At 46.5% G+C, this 17,616-nt stretch overlaps 1 protein-coding gene across 2 annotated transcripts in view; it reads right to left on the bottom strand.

The window, feature by feature from the left end:
* Positions 1–8,250: 8,250 nt before the first annotated feature.
* The window catches only part of bmpr1aa (bone morphogenetic protein receptor, type IAa), a 30,861-nt gene continuing 21,495 nt past the window's right edge, over positions 8,251–17,616 (bottom strand). Inside the window, exons 4-12 of one of the 2 annotated variants that reach the window (XM_048269650.1) lie at positions 15,553–15,712; positions 15,084–15,186; positions 14,643–14,742; positions 13,892–13,976; positions 13,074–13,212; positions 12,362–12,554; positions 10,355–10,652; positions 8,989–9,164; positions 8,251–8,606 (exon numbers count right to left, since the gene is read on the bottom strand). In XM_048269650.1, coding sequence (XP_048125607.1) covers positions 8,311–8,606; positions 8,989–9,164; positions 10,355–10,652; positions 12,362–12,554; positions 13,074–13,212; positions 13,892–13,976; positions 14,643–14,742; positions 15,084–15,186; positions 15,553–15,712 — 1,550 coding nt within the window. In that variant the 3' untranslated portion in view covers positions 8,251–8,310. Of the gene's footprint in view, positions 8,607–8,988; positions 9,165–10,354; positions 10,653–12,361; positions 12,555–13,073; positions 13,213–13,891; positions 14,001–14,642; positions 14,743–15,083; positions 15,187–15,552; positions 15,713–17,616 lie in introns of both variants that reach the window. The other variant, XM_048269649.1, reaches the window with a different exon arrangement.

Below are 17,616 nucleotides of genomic sequence, written 5' to 3' on the forward strand. Positions count from 1 at the left end.
AGCAATTGGCTATTGGTAGCAGTTGCTACTAGCCAGTTTGTAACAAACCATAAATCTGCTAATAAACAAAGCTCAAATTAACTGTTAATGGGTGCAGCCATCTTGGAAATTCAAACTTGTAGTACTCTGGGTTTGACCAGAGACTTCTCCATAAAGGCATGGGATTAGTTTGTAACGCCAAAAGTCAATGTGAATATATCGTGCCAATCATGTGTTGTGATATCACCGCTGGAGCGAGGTTGGTGCTGTGAAGCCTTGCGCACACACAGTTCTGCCCGAAATAAATGCCCGATAAGTGCATCGCAATAAGGCTGACGAGTGGAGGGGCTTGCCTAAAAGGACGAGAGGGAGTTAAAGGGCCGTTCTGTAACTCCAGTCATTTCTTCTTTTGTTGTTGCATTTTTCTCTACGGAGCTCCCCCTGCAGCTTTGGGATGCATATTTCACAACCGTCTCATTGGTCTTTTCGCTGGCTCTGCCATGATAAACATCTAAAAAATGAAGCCATCCTTTAGCTAGCCGGCAAGGCTAACCGGTGCTTGAGGGTGGCATGTACACGTCCAGAGAATTTTGAGCATTTTGTGTTTCTTGCTCGTTCTCGCTTCTTCCTGATTCAGACACTGCCGGGACACTAGTGCAGATCTTGCAAGGCTGGTTTTCCGCTAGGAGACTGTATAGGGGAGCAGGGAAAGCCGCCATTCTCGCCACAACAGGTCATTTAACTATCGCAATGATTTCAAAACGGTTTTATTAGGTTGAAAATGTTGCATGGGGGGGCCTTTAAGTCTTTCAGAGATGAACAACCATCGCAGGAAGTGCGTCATACAAAGGGACACCAGACCCTCTTGGGGTTAGGTCTATCTAGGATATTGCGGAATTTTGTCTGCATTGGCTATGGTTTAAATTTCCTTCCTGTCCACTAAAATGAACATGATGACTGACAAAATAAATTATGATGTTAAATAAACCATTGTAGGCATACATTTAACAAGTCATCATTATATCACATCAATTAAGTGTTTTCTATAGGTTATGTGCAGCAAGTAGGCTATCAAGAAGTTTTCAGTACCACTGTTGCAGAAATCCCATACAAGCAGGTATCCTTTTGATTTTTTATACATTTTTCCACATAAGGAAGCAGCCCGGGTCCGCTTGAAGAGGTGAACTCGGGCACGGTATGGATGGGCTTATGAATGCACCTGTGCAAAGATTCTAGAGCACAGCAGCTCAACTGTGCCTAGGTAGCCTACAGTTTGATAGTATGCACAGGGATGGATTACTGCACGGGCCTACCGGGCCCAGGCCCAGGGGCCCAAGGGGTCAGGGGGCCCTGAAGCCCAAGCCTTTGCATGGAATCATTGCCTCAATATCAACAAATCAGGATGTAGGCTATGAATCTGATTGAATTTAGTATTGGCCATCCCCAAAATGCACCAGAATACAGGAAATCACATCAAACAAATAAAAAAAATATCGCGGGTGCGGGCGGGGCTGGTCAAAAATTGACAAACCACTTCTTCTCACAAAGTTCTCACTTAGTTATTAATAATGTAGGCTACAGAACATCAAGTGCAACAAACCTTCTTGCAATCTCTCTTAACTGCATAAAACAGGTTAAGATATGATTAGTGTACAAGACCTTCCATCTTCTCTTCCCCTCTCCCTCTCACACAGGCGCGTGACAGAGGGTGCGCTGCAACCTGCATTCCCCTCACACAGGGCCGTGACAGAGGGTGCGCGCTGCAACCTGCATTCCCCTCACACAGGCAAAGTGACAGAGGGTGTGCGCGTGACAGAGGGTGCGCTGCAACCTGCATTCCCCTCACACAGGCGCGTGACAGAGGGTGCGCTGCAACCTGCATTCCCCTCACACAGGCGCGTGACAGAGGGTGCGCTGCAACCTGCATTCCCCTCACACAGGCGCGTGACAGAGGGTGCGCTGCAACCTGCATTCCCCCTCACACAGGCGCGTGACAGAGGGTGCGCTGCAACCTGCATTCCCCCTCACACAGGCGCGTGACAGAGGGTGCGCTGCAACCTGCATTCCCCTCACACAGGCGCGTGACAGAGGGTGCGCTGCAACCTGCATTCCCCTCACACAGGCGCGTGACAGAGGGTGCGCTGCAACCTGCATTCCCCTCACACAGGCGCGTGACAGAGGGTGCGCTGCAACCTGCATTCCCCCTCACACAGGCGCGTGACAGAGGGTGCGCTGCAACCTGCATTCCCCCTCACACAGGCGCGTGACAGAGGGTGCGCTGCAACCTGCATTCCCCCTCACACAGGCGCGTGACAGAGGGTGCGCTGCAACCTGCATTCCCCTCACACAGGCGCGTGACAGAGGGTGCGCTGCAACCTGCATTCCCCTCACACAGGCGCGTGACAGAGGGTGCGCTGCAACCTGCATTCCCCTCACACAGGCGCGTGACAGAGGGTGCGCTGCAACCTGCATTCCCCTCACACAGGCGCGTGACAGAGGGTGCGCTGCAACCTGCATTCCCCTCACACAGGCGCGTGACAGAGGGTGCGCTGCAACCTGCATTCCCCTCACACAGGCGCGTGACAGAGGGTGCGCTGCAACCTGCATTCCCCTCACACAGGCGCGTGACAGAGGGTGCGCTGCAACCTGCATTCCCCTCACACAGGCGCGTGACAGAGGGTGCGCTGCAACCTGCATTCCCCTCACACAGGCGCGTGACAGAGGGTGCGCTGCAACCTGCATTCCCCTCACACAGGCGCGTGACAGAGGGTGCGCTGCAACCTGCATTCCCCTCACACAGGCGCGTGACACAACTCCGCATTCCCAACAAGCGTGATCGGCGAGGTCAGAGGGTGCTGGAACCTGCAAATAGATTAAATCCTGGAGCGGTGGATCCCATTCTCTCTTACACAGTGCAGCCAGAACAGCTAACCTAAATCAAACATCCTGATCTATAGGCCTACAAATGCATTTTGTTAACAGTGGATGCAATGTTATAGGTTAAGGATAATTTCAACTTATAGGCATTAGACAATGATTTTGTTAAGTTTCTTTCATTAGGAAGATGCAGTTTTGTTAAGTGGAAGCATGCTATAATGATAATTTTCAACTTTCTTTCATTAGACAGATTTCTGGTTCAGTTCATAAAAATGTAAAGTTTAGGCAACAGACAGAGATCAAGGGTTTAAACCGATTGTGTCAATGTGTGTGTGTTTGTGCGCGCGTGCCGGAGAGAGAGAGAGAGTGTTCATGTTAGGCTATACATCAACAAAGAATTAAGGATCTTTCAGTTTGTTTATTTATTTAGTAGGCCTAGCCTCTGTCCATGAAGCTAGATTCAGATTCAATTAATCCAACATAGCAAGCCAAGCCAACAACTCTTTGTTGAAGCATATAGCCTACAGTGCAAATTCTTCTTGTTTCAGTGTTCAGTTAATAAGAAAGCATCGTCTCTACTCAATATGAACTACAAAGGATAGCCTAGGCTTTAGGCACATTGTTTTTTTTTTGTTTTTTTGTCGGGTCGGGTTCGGGTCGTTAATCAGCGCATATTTTTGAGGGTCGGGTGGGTGCGGATGTTAAAAAACCTTAACCCGCGCAACACTAGTGCCCAGTGCGAGTACGCCCTAATAGACCTCTGAAGTTCTCCAACAAAAAAAGGCCCCAAAGCTGCCAGATGGTACTCGGGTCTCCTTATATGGGCAAAGATGGCAGCTTTTAGGTCCTTTTGGGGAACTTTAGAGGTCTATAGACTGCTGTAGGATGTCACAATTTATTCATTTGACCATAGCAACCACCCATTTAGATTTTAAGCTCCCCATCAGGAGTTTGGATACTGCATTACTGAACACATGGCATATTCCTAAAAAAGCTTTTGATGGTGTGCAATTAAATTCTCTTGCCACTAGGAGGCAGCAGACAAACTTAGGCATCCCACTAGAAATAATCAAAAGGAGCTCCACAAGGTTGTGTACTAAAATAATGTTATTTACTTATAAAGTGATACAATGAACAGTCTTTGTACAGAGTATGCTTTCTTTAGTAAACTCATAAGGCACCTTTACAACCAGATGCTGTACAAAAAAGGCAATTACATATTAGGGGGTTAATATAGATAACTTTCTTGAATATTACACCAAAACATGACTAATTGTGGTTTTCTGAAGCATATTTAAATATCTACCATATGTACATTATGCTTTATTATAACTGCAAATTTTACAAATACAAGTTCTTGGACGTGCGAATTTGACATACACATGTGCACCTACACACACACACACACACACACCTCCGCATTTACACACACGTACACAACAACATGCCGGTCTCCTCATATCTATACTCTTCATGATTATGAAACAATGCACAATAGTGGACATTCAATGCACTACTTTTCTCAGGAGACTAAAGGCTGACATTAGAGACACAGAGGAAGACGAGTAGCACCAAATCCTACATCTACTTTGCTATACGATGCACTCCTTGACTATAGTCTGGCAAAGCTATAGCAAAAGGGACACATATGAAGATCAGGAGGCTACACAACAGAATGGAACAATGTTTGAGGAGCAATCCATTTTGTATAGAATTTGTGTCTTCTCAGTTTTATTAGGTGTTAAACATTTTCTTTCAAATGCCACTCTGTAAAGAGTTATAATATAGTTCGGCTCATCTTGAATTGATTTTTGTGTTATTTGTATATATACAAGTTAAAACACCGGATTACCCAAATTAATGTTTTTCTCAGAGTGTGTGCTGTACCAATATTGACATAAACACTGATAAAGCCTTATTTGTTGACAACACATTACAGAATATGTGCATTAAAAACTAGCATAACATTTTTGAGAACATCTTTTTTTTTTCCAGGAGGAAGCATCAGTTAGTGAACTCTAAGGAAAGGACAGAGCTGACATTTAAAGCAGTGTCTGTGAACATGAGTGAGGTCATTTATGAGTTAATATTGCACGAGCATGAGTTTTCACTGGTTCCTGTAGTCACTGTCTACTGGTAGGTGTCAGGGAGAAATCACCAGCCCTATAAACTCGATGGCATGATGACAAACCAAGCATATATGTGGTGATATGCCCGAGTTACAGCTAGCTCTTCCACTGAGCGTATTTGAAAGCAGAGCATTGAAAGCATTGTATTGCACTGTGGACATTATGGACCATATCGAAATCCAACTCAATCTGTTTGCACTTGCAGAGAGTCAGTTGGAGAACTGTGTAATGGCTATGTGGGACCCTTTTTTGTGTTGCCCATTTTTCGGATAACTCAACCGGAACAGGCCTTTTGTCTGGTCATTCTTTTGATCTCTGGAAACTATGTAAATAAACAAACAAAAAAGCCAAGGAGTCTGACAGAAATCTTGGACTCTCCAGTGGATCTGACAGCCTGTTGGGTCTCCTTGCTCAGACAAATGACTAACTTTGCAAAGAACAAGTACTCTTTGGACCTGCAGAGGCCTGTGCAAGGCAATGGTGGCTAAGATATGTCTGGCTGGAGGCATGCTACGCTGTTAAAGCTTGTACAAGTATAAAGGTATGCTGGACGTGAAAACATTGGCATATTGTTGTATTTCTTTTCCTTTTAAAGTAAGCAGAGAAACCATCATGAGCCTTCACGCTATTGCAGGACAGTGAGGAGCTCATGTACACACCCTGTACCATTTCATGAGCACCACAAATTTTGCACGTCACAGTTTTAAAACAACCAATGAGAAGTCAAGTCCAGTCTCTAAGCCATGCACTGGGCAAACAGTTAGTGCTCTCTGCCACTCATGAACTCCTGGCAACGTGCCACGGGCACACCTCAATGCCACCTCCCCTTGAAGCTGCCACATCACCGCATACCAGGAACGGCTGTTTGTTTTAGAAAGGAAATGGGGTCATAAACCCCCCCACACCCCCCAAAAAAACATGCTTGCATAGTAAGACTCCTGAGAACCTGCGTCAAGGCAGGCTGAGTGAAAGGGGAGGTGATGTCATAGGGGAGGTGATATCACTAGCTGGACTGCTGAATGGCAAGTGCACCACTATAAGGCTGCATCTCGAACTCCAGGACAATTCCATATCTCTGTGCGTCTCTGTGTGTGTGTGCTTCTGTGTGTGTGTGTGCCTCTGTGTGTGTGTGCTTCTGTGTGTGTGTGTGTCTGTGTCTGTGTGTGTGTGTGTGTGTGTGTGTGTGTGTGTCTCTCTCTCTCTCTCTCTCTGTGTGTGTGTGTGTGTGTGTGTCTGTCTGTGTGTGTCCATTAGATAGGAGTCTTAAGGCAAACTGAGGATAAGCAGAGAAGCACAGTGACATGGCTGCATGGCGTGTACCATCTTTGCTATTGTGTTCATGGACCGGGCCTGGTTAAAAAAAAAAACATTTTTTAAAAAAAGCAGCCGAAATGACGAGATGGACACTAGTCACACAGATGCACCACACTCACACTCTGGACAAGGCCTCAGATGACCTTTCCATTATTATAGCAACAAAACCTACAGACTTGCTAGACCAAAATAACCTTCACAAAGCACAATGCAGAAGAGGTCCGGAGTTAAGAATAGTACCTTGGCGTAGTGTTATGGCAGGAGGACGAAACGGCACAAACATAAATTGGATTGAGCTTGAAGCTAGAGGAAGCTAGAGGAAGCTAGGGGAAGCTAGGGGAAGCTAGGGGAAGCTAGGGGAAGCTAGGGGAAGCTAGGGGAAGCTAGGGGAAGCTAGGGGAAGCTAGGGGAAGCTAGAGGAAGCTAGAGGGGAAGCTAGGGGAAGCTAGGGGAAGCTAGGGGAAGCTAGGGGAAGCTAGGGGAAGCTAGGGGAAGCTAGGGGAAGCTGGGGGAAGGGAAGGAATCAAAAAACATGAAACAAACACTGACAACAAAAGATTGGCAGCCGAGGAATTTCTCTAAGGCAGTAAAGTTAGTTCGTTTTTCGTTTCCATTTGAGGCTCGGTGTGTAGTCTCAAATTCTCATCTTGTGGTGTAGTGTGTGTGTGTGTGTGTGTGTGTGAAGGTTGTCCTTCCTCTCCTTGCACAGAATACAGCTTTCACAGAAAGCACTGAGGAAGATGATGGTTCTCTCCTGCTCTGGCCAGAGAAGGGGGTCAGGATGGAGACGAAGACACACATGCCATCATCACAGCATGGAGACACACACACACACACACACATCCATATGCTGGCATAGTTTCCACTGTCCTCTTGTCACAGTCATCACACAAAACAGTGTACAAAAGTCGCGTGTGTCTGTGTGTGTGTGCGTCACAGCATGGAGACACACACACACACACACACACACACACATCCATATGCTGGCATAGTTTCCACTGTCCTCTTGTCACAGTCATCACACAAAACAGTGTACAAAAAGTCGCGTGTGTCTGTGTGTGTGTGTGTGAAGGTTGTCCTTCCTCTCCTTGCACAGAATACAGCTTTCACAGAAAGCACTGAGGAAGATGATGGTTCTCTCCTGCTCTGGCCAGAGAAGGGGTCAGGATGGAGACGAAGACACACATGCCATCATCACAGCATGGAGACACACACACACACATCCATATGCTGGCATAGTTTCCACTGTCCTCTTGTCACAGTCATCACACAAAACAGTGTACAAAAAGTCGCGTGTGTCTGTGTGTGTGTGTGTGTGTGTGAAGGTTGTCCTTCCTCTCCTTGCACAGAATACAGCTTTCACAGAAAGCACTGAGGAAGATGATGGTTCTCTCCTGCTCTGGCCAGAGAAGGGGTCAGGATGGAGACGAAGACACACATGCCATCATCACAGCATGGAGACACACACACACACACATCCATATGCTGGCATAGTTTCCACTGTCCTCTTGTCACAGTCATCACACAAAACAGTGTACAAAAAGTCGCGTGTGTCTGTGTGTGTGTGTGTGAAGGTTGTCCTTCCTCTCCTTGCACAGAATACAGCTTTCACAGAAAGCACTGAGGAAGATGATGGTTCTCTCCTGCTCTGGCCAGAGAAGGGGTCAGGATGGAGACGAAGACACACATGCCATCATCACAGCATGGAGACACACACACACACACACACACACACACACACACACACACACACACACACACACACACACACACACACACACACACACACACACATCCATATGCTGGCATAGTTTCCACTGTCCTCTTGTCACAGTCATCACACGAAACAGTACAAAAGTCGCGTGTGTCTGTGTGTGTGTGTGTGAAGGTTGTCCTTCCTCTCCTTGCACAGAATACAGCTTTCACAGAAAGCATACACACTTAGACCTGTTGTGATTCAGTACGTGTTCCCCTCCAGTGGAAAAGAACAGGTGAGGACTGTTTCAAAAGGTCACACAGTTACCACGCAAGACAGAGAGAGAGACAGAGAGGGAGAGACAGAGGGAGAGACAGAGGGAGAGAGAGAGAGACAAAGACCGAGGCGGCAAGACAAAGCCAGCACTGTGTGAGCGTGAAAATCCTCGAGGTGTGAAGAGTCTCCGGCAGTGCCCCTCACCTCGTCGCTGTTCCAGCGGTTGGACACAGTCGGCCGCAGGCCTTTGACACACACCACCTCCAGCATGTCCTCATAGGATGGGTCTGACGGCACCATCTCGTAGTATGGCAGCTGGTACTCCTCAGCTATTCCTGATGGACATCCAAATAAACCATCAGAATATCTCCACAGCTGAGAACTAAAGGAGGCATTCATTTCTGTCCAATAACTGGAATGATTTCTATTCTATGCAATATCTAGAATCTAAGTAAAAGGTATTATGATATCAACAGTGCTTCAAATTAAGGGGGGATTCATTCATTATTTCTATCTAATGTAGAATTTAAATGTATCTAAATACTCATTTGTTAACTTAGTTCATTTTCATCATTTCATGGGTTGCTAGATCTCTTGATCACAAACATCCATAAACACACAGTAAAATCCCCCTGAGATGGAAAAGACATTGAGTAGTAGTATGCTACAATAACTAGTGCAGCCGTGCTGCTAAAGACCCCCTCAGGGAAGACATACCTCCAGTGACACAGCGCCGTGCCATCTCCCACACCACCAGGCCGTAGCTGTAGATGTCGGCCATGATGTACGCCTGGAAGTGGTTCTTGTTCATGGTCTCGTCCAAGACCTCGGGCGCCATGTACCGCCGCGTGCCCACGCGCGTGTTCAGGGGGACGTCCACCTCATTGGTGTCACTATGGCAGAGGCCCACAACAAATCATGACATGACCGACACGCCAAGAGCTGCCATAGGGCATAATACACTACCCCGAGCTTTACCTGACTATTACTAGGACTTGCATACTGATCCGTATAGCATTATGTTACCTCATCTTATCTTATCAGTATAACTAGTGCAGTGCCTGTTCAAACATGCCATTTCTGTAGAAAACTTGTAGCACAATTACATGCCCGCAGGTAGGAATTAATAGGATTATAGCTGGAATGATGTTTTTTCCCTAAGCATTAAATAATGAACGCTGAATATTATATTAGCATTAGGGCTGTCAATCGATTAAAAAAAAAAAATCGAATTAATTACATACTCTGTGATTAATTAATCTAAATTAATCGCATATATAATTTTTGCTGTGAAAAGTATTTTAAATATTTAAATTCAAATTAATCATTGAATAATCAGCATTAGTGACATTAAAGTTAAAAAACTCTTTTATTATTATTTTCACTGTTCAAATAATTGCCATAATAATCTATGATATGACCTAATATGCTGAGGAAATAAATTCAAAAGTGCTTCGGGAAGAAGTTTTTATTTTTTTCACATACAAGGCATTTCATTGCAGAGGACTTTATTTTCAACACTATTTTTTATCAACACAATCAGGCCGTTTTTTAAAAGTAAATGTTCCAATCAATGATCCAGGCAGCACGTTTTCTTCTCTCTCCTTCATTTTACAGTCTAATTTTTACTGACTAGAATGGCTCGGGGTCAAAGGTCATACGGAATCGATTAATCTGCACTAATTTTTTTAATCAGTTATTTTTTCTCGAATTAATTAATCAAAATAAATCAGTTATTTTGACAGCCCTAATTATCATATAATATATGTGCAGTGAGCAGAATTTAAGGAAGCATGTGACATTTTTTTACAAATCAAAATGATTAACAAAAAGTAGTGAATTGAGTTGCAGCCGCTACAATTTACTACCAACAATCTAACAACTAATATTTAATTTGCCATAAAGATATGAACTATAAAGACTTCTGTTGGCTCATTCCAGAACATCAAATCTACATAGTAAATGTGTTTGTGTTCAAGTAGTTTTATTGTCATGTACTTATGTGTGTGTGTGTGTGTGTGTGTGTGTGTGTGTGTGTGTGTGTGTGTGTGTGTGTGTCGCTTAGGGGTATGTCCATTCTCACCTATTGAACTTGACGGCCAGGCCGAGGTCGGCGATGCAGCAGGTTCCGTTCTTCTTGATGAGTATGTTCTTGCTCTTGAGGTCACGGTGGGCGATGGCCGGCTTGCCCTGCGTCCCGTAGATCTCGGTGTGCAGGTGGCAGAGGCCGCAGGCGGCCGAGTAGGCCAGACGCAGCAGCGCTGCCGTGTCCAGCGTGGTGAACTTGAGGTAGTCACACAGCGAGCCGTTCTCGTGGTAGTCCGTGATCAGGTACAGCTGGGTGGAGGCGCCCGTGCCGTTGATGTCCGCCGCAATGAAGCCTGAGAGAGAGTGAGAGAGAGAGAGAGAGAGAGAGAGAGAGACAGGAAGAGAGTAAGAGTTCAGAGAAGGGAGTAGAGAAAGAGGAGAAAGATGGAGGAGAGAAGAGAAGAGGGGTGAGAAGAGAGAAGAGAGATTTAAAACTGATTCAACGCGAACTCAAGCACGTCATATCTTTATATATAAACTTTATTACAGGCTCTAGGCCCAACAGCAAGACATACAAAAAAAAAAAAAAAAAAAGGAATACATACATAAACACATACAAAAATACTCTGATTCATGAGAGTCTTAACAGGCACCCATACCAATGTTTCCATAAATATGATTGATATCTGACCAAGCTGCACCTGGGGCTTGTGAGCATCATTATAATACAGTTTTGAGACTCATCAAGACGGGACATGAACTTAAACATTAGGTTACTCAAGAGAGCCTGTGAAGTGCTTAGCCCTGAGTCACAAAAGAGCTTACTTGCACTGCTACTCCTGGGCTTTTTCAGCAGTATCAGTCATTTTTTCAGTCATTATATGCCACCTGAAGCTTTATATCTACCAGCAGCTTCCAAACTAAGGATCAGGTCCAATCCCACACAAACAAAGGGCATTTGTATCTCGTCTGGTGTCACTTGAGGTGCGAGCGCCTGTGTCAGGCTGAGTAGATGTATACAGTCTATGCATATGTGAGTGAGTATGTGTACTTCTACAAGTCACATACTTGGGGTGCGAGCGCCTGTGTCAGGCTGAGTAGATGTATACAGTCTATGCATATGTGAGGTAGTAGATGTATACAGTCTATGCATATGTGAGTGAGTACTTCCACAAGTCACATACTTGGGGGATCTTGGAGCCTGTGTCAGGCTGAGTAGATGTATACAGTCTATGCATATGTGTGAGTATGTGTACTTCCACAAGTCACATATGGAGGTGTGCCTTCAGGCTGAGTAGATGTATACAGTCTATGCATATGTGAGTGAGGTGTACTTCCACAAGACGCCTGTGTCAGGCTGAGTAGATGTATACAGTCTATGCATATGTGGTGAGTATGTGTGCTTCCACAAGTCACAAACTTGGGGTCGGCGCCTGTGTCGGGCTGAGTAGATGTATACAGTCTATGCATATGTGAGTGAGCATGTTGTACTTCTACGGTCCTTGGCCTGTGTCAGGCTGAGTAGATGTATACAGTCTATGCATATGTGAGTGAGTATGTGTACTTCTACACGTCACATACTTGGGGTCGCGGCGCCTGTGTCCAGGCTGAGTAGATGTATACAGTCTATGCATATGTGAGTGAGTATGTGTACTTCTACAAGTCACATACTTGGGGTGCGAGCGCCTGTGTCAGGCTGAGTAGATGTATACAGCCTATGCATATGTGAGTGAGTATGTGTACTTCCACAAGTCACATACTTGGGGTGCGAGCGCCTGTGTCAGGCTGAGTAGATGTATACAGCCTATGCATATGTGAGTGAGTATGTGTACTTCTACAAGTCACATACTTGGGGTGCGAGCGCCTGTGTCAGGCTGAGTAGATGTATACAGTCTATGCATATGTGAGTGAGTATGTGTACTTCTACAAGTCACATACTTGGGGTGCGAGCGCCTGTGTCAGGCTGAGTAGATGTATACAGTCTATGCATATGTGAGTGAGTATGTGTACTTCTACAAGTCACATACTTGGGGTGCGCTGCTGGCAAGTTAAAACACCGTACCCAGTATGTTCTCGTGCCTCATGAGAACCGTCTGGTAGATCTCGGTCTCTCGGAACCAGCTGGCCTCCTCGCGGGTGAAGAAGACCTTGACCGCAACCTTCTCTCCCCGCCAGCGTCCCAGCCACACCTCCCCGTAGCGACCCTTCCCGATCAGACGCACTGTTTGGATTTGCTTGGCGATGGTGCGCTGGACCTGCAGTCAGAGAAAAACACGTCACTAACTTAAACAATCCTACAGACAATGGATTATTCCAACAATTCTAAACACTTCCAAGTCAGCAGGTGTGATCAACATGCATCTGCTGTTCCCATCCTGAGATTGTTACTGAAAACACACAATAGCTGGATATTTTTGGAAACGGACTCTCTGTCGAAAACACACACACACAAACCAAACACCCATACAGGGCTAATCATGGCACTGTAAGTATGTAAATAACCACAGTCTCATAGCTGCTGCTGGTCTGGATGGATGGATGGGATGGGATGGCCTTCACTAGAGCAGTCCGTAAGACACCTCTGGGCAGCTCAGTACTGATGGACAGGACTAGCATCTAGGCCTGAGTCATAGGAGCCGTTACGCAAGCCATTGCCCAGCTCACACCCCAGGGTCACAGGTCCAGCCCTGCTCATTCTGTCTGTGCCTATAAGAGAGTGTGTGTATGTGTGTGTATGTGTGTGTGTGTGTGTGTGTTTAGTCCCAGCTACTCACCAGCAGAGGGAGCCCAGAGCCACTGCCAGAGGTCTGCGACTGGTTGATGAGGTCTTTGAGAGATTCTCCCACCGGGATGAAGGCCTCATCCTGCTCCAAGTCCCGGTGGTATCTCTGACGTTCTGTCTGCCATTTGTATCTGACACACACACAGACACACACACACACACACAGTGAAAATGAAAGGCGTTTTGGTTAGATAGTGGCTTTTCCCATGCTTTGTTTGGGGTGTGACCGACATCACAGACCACAAACACTTAGACTTTGCTCAGAGAGACTCCATAAAGTGAAGTATATTGGATGAATACAGCAACAATATGTAAAGCACCGACATGATAACACACAACCTTTAGGCTACTGGTACTCTAAATATAGGTCAGAAATGGCTAGTTTTCACAGAAAATGAGAGCATAATTATAAAAGGAAAATAGCTCACACCTACAGCTATGTGGCTTTGATAAGTCCTCTAGACGTTTTGCGTTTGCCTGTCTCGGTTGAATAATAAGCAGCCCTTATCACTAATGTGCATTTAAATTTGAATACCAGAACACCATCACAGAATTCTTGCAACCAGCACATTAACACATAATAAAGCAAGTTAGTATTTTTAACACTTCAAAGAACTAAGCCTATACCTAGTCCCTCACTGCCGAACATCATGTGTATGGGTCCAGCATTTTGTTTACAAAACGAAAACAATCTAACAAGTTGATCAGCAAAGCTTTACATATCACTAGGTATGGGAAAAGCGAGGCTTTGTGAAACACTGAAACGTTTGCGTGTGTGTGTGTGTGTGAGATTGTTATGGCTGTGCTTACCTGTAGTAACACACCACTGTGATACAGATGAGCGTGCAGCAGCAGACCGTCATGGAGATCATGAAGGCCAGCCAGTGAGGGTTCTCTGGCAGACCACACAAATGACACACTTCAGAACACAGAACACAAGATCAGCCTTTTAGAACACACCAGTACAGGAAGACTGACACTACACAGTCAGTCTACAAGACTGTCCCACAGACATTTTGATTATTTTATTTGGAATGACCAATACTGATTAAAACAACACAGCATCCAAATATTTAGGATTTAGGAGAGAACCTATTGTTTCACCTGACAAACATTGTGCTAATAGTTACAACCACCTGAATAAATAAATAAATAAATAAATAGGTTATGTATGTTAAGGATGGAGATGGCCCCGGCTTCTCCAAACATGCAGACTGCCTATGATTGCTGACACAGAACAGTATTTGGCTATTTGCTTAAAAGGTCTTTTAACTACTCAGTCCAGCAACACACACACACACACACTCTACTGTATACTGTTTTCAATTACACACATAAACGAAAAATGATCAGAATGCAAAGTTGCACCGCAATTTCCTCAGAGGAGCTTTATTATCCTCTCCCCAAACAGTACAAGATCTCCCTGAGACCAGGCCAGACTAGGGGGCGTTTCATCTGCACCTCCGCGGGGAGCCAGAAGCCTCCTGGTGCTTTTGCCCGGTGCTCTGGCTTTGGCCATCGCAGCGCTATGAGGCGTAGCAGTAGCAGTGCAGTGCATTACCTGGGTCTGGCGGAGGGGGGAGGGTGGGCTGGAGGTCTCGGTTACAGAAGTCTTTCTGGCAGCACTCAATGGTCCTCCTTGTCTGCGCCCTGGGAGAGTCCTGAGAAGCAGAAGAGTTAATGTTAAAGGTGCAAGCATAGAGGAGGGGGGCAGGTGTGTGTGTGTGTGTGTGTGTGCGTGTGCGTGTGCGTGTGTGCATGTTCTATGTGTGCGTATGTGTGTGTGTGTACGCACTTAAGTCCCTGGTGGTTCACACAAACAATCTGGGACTGACTCCATTTCATTAGAAACACACATATTGATTCAGCAGCATTTCATTTCCAGTAATTTCCGAGGCCGAGTTCCAGTTGCAGGCTGTTTGGCACAGTGCGGCTGTTTGAACTCTGTGAGGCCCGGCGGGGAGGGTGGACGCTTGCTGGGCGCTGGGTTAGTGCTGCTTACCTTGCACTGAAAGTGGGAGCCTTCGAACTTCATGCAGCCTGAGGTCAGGAACACTTCGCCGTGCTCGTCCTCCTCGATAATGGCGAAGCACTGGCCGTTCGTCCTGCAGAGGCATGGGAACACCATGATAAAAAACACTCACGGAAAAAAAAAACAGATCATGGCACATGGCCATGGTCAAACTCAGACACAAACAAACACACACACACACACACACAACCGCACACGCACAACCGCACACACAGTTACAAGCACATACAGCCACGGACAGACATCACAAACACAGTTACATGAACACACACACAGCCCCACAAAGACACATCTCAAACAGTTACATGCACACACACAGCCACAGACAGACATCACAAACACATAGTACACACACACACACACACACACACACACACACACACACACTGGGCCCCATATCAGGCTGTAAAGGTCTTGGTGGAGAGGTGAAGGTGCTCACATGCAGGTGTTGTTCTTGGCATCTTCAGGGCAGTGTCCTGAGCAGTAGCAGCTGAGGAAGCGTTCAGCGTCCTCCGGCGCCACCGTGCTGCCGTCCCCCGAGCGAGCAGAGTCCGCCTTCATCCCTGTACCGTGCAGGACGTGGTCCGGGTTCTGGCCCGCTACAGAGACAGAGACAGAGAGAGAGAGAGAGAGAGAGAGACAGAGAGAGAGACAGAGAGAGAGAGAGACAGAGAGAGAGAGAGAGAGGGGGAGGGTGATAGAATGACATCTTGTGATACAGGTCCTTTGAGTACATACAAAACAAATTTTAATGAAAACAATATTGCGATTCATATCGCAAAATGAATCTGCCCTGAAGTTGACTGAGAGTGAAGAAGAAAAAGAACATGTGGTTTGCCATTCTACATTTACAAGTTTGCTCACCTATCACACTTAACAGAGTCGACACTGCTACACAGACAGGAAGTATGGGGTATGGAGGGGGAGGGTGGACAAAGTGAACAAATTGCTTGAACTGGGTCAGACCTGGAGGCTCAGCTGATTATGATCAGTAGTGTGGGTTCCTCAACACTGCTGCACAAACTCTACAGAGAATCTCTGTTTGTGTGTGTGTGTGTGTGTGTGTGTGTGTGTGTGTGTGTGTGTGTGTGTGTGTGTACCCGTACCCATGGGCCTTCTTTTCGCAGCCCTGCTTTTTAACGCAGGTTGGTGATTGTGAGCAGATAGGGGCGAAGCTATGACCACATGTCTGCTCCTTCTGCTCCTTCCACCCCCCCCCCCCCCCACGGCCAATCCGCACCCATCCATAAACTTGCCTCCCTCTCTGGGATCACCAGAGCAAAAAAGAGTAAAAGTTCTGTTCTGTGTGTGTGTGTGAGAGAGAGAAAGGTAGAAAAGAGAGAGACAGAAAGAGAAAGAGAGAGAGAGACTACAGGCACTTCCTCTCAAGCATGACATGACTCTAGTCTTTCCAGTTCAGACTTGTCTGTAAAAGCTAATCACCAACAAACCTGCGCTCTGAGAGTCAGTGGTGGCTCAGCACCGTGTGTGCGTTTTATCAGCCACAGCAAGCCTCCCTCCATCAACGCATTCCTCCTCCTGCTCCCTTTATGGCCTGTCGTTCCCTCCCTCCCTCTCTCTATCTATCCCCCTTTCCTTGCTCTCCTTCCCTTTTCCCTTTCTCTCCGTTTCTCTCTCCTTCACCCGGGGCCTTTCTTGGCGGTGGCCTCCTCGTGATGTTCACTTCCCTGCCCCTTGCTCGAGTCGACTTCGAAATGCTTATTAGCTCGGATATCTCTTTCATATCTCTCTAAGGAGATATGAAAGAGTCCCTCTGTAGAACTCTAGTCGTGTTCTCGCACAGCACAAAGTGGATTAGAGGGTGAACTCTCGGAAAAATTACTTCACTTATGTACGCTCACAAACAAAACACGGATGAAGTCTCATCTCACATGGGCCGAGTCCTAAAACTTCCTCTTTGATTGGCGTGACAAACTGGGTTACGTGTATTTGGTCTAAAGGAAACCCTATACATGTATGGCTCTGTAGTAGTACGCTGCCCTAGATAAAAAAAAGGAGTATGGAAAAATCACAGATTCTGCACTGAAAAATGCTCCACTTAACTTATCGCTGCCTATCTGAAAACATTGTGCTGGCACTTGATACCTATAAGCAGTCTGTGGTCCATTGGTCAACAATCAGAGAGAGGCAGAGGACGGTCCAGAGGTCAGTCGGCGCTGACGGACGCCGATACCAAACACCGGGGAGGGGAGACAAAGCAAACACTCATTTGTTGAGCAAACAGAATGGGGTGGGCAGGGGCTATCTTGCGGCAACACCCTAAGAAAACAGCACCTAATGGCCGTGCGGTGGCCGCTGGTGGTGTTAGCGGTGGCCGTAGCGGCGGCTGGGAGGGAGAGCTGTGAAGCAGTGTGCCCTTTGAAGTGCCTGCCGCGCGGGCTCTATCGGGGCCCGGGGAAAAGAGCAGGGAGATTACGCCACTCCACAGTACCCCCTAATGAAGCCCGGCAACTGCGTCATACTCTCCTGGGAGGGGGCAGAC

The sequence above is a fragment of the Alosa alosa genome, chromosome 18 (genome assembly GCF_017589495.1).
Source record: "Alosa alosa isolate M-15738 ecotype Scorff River chromosome 18, AALO_Geno_1.1, whole genome shotgun sequence".
Lineage (NCBI taxonomy): Eukaryota > Metazoa > Chordata > Actinopteri > Clupeiformes > Clupeidae > Alosa > Alosa alosa.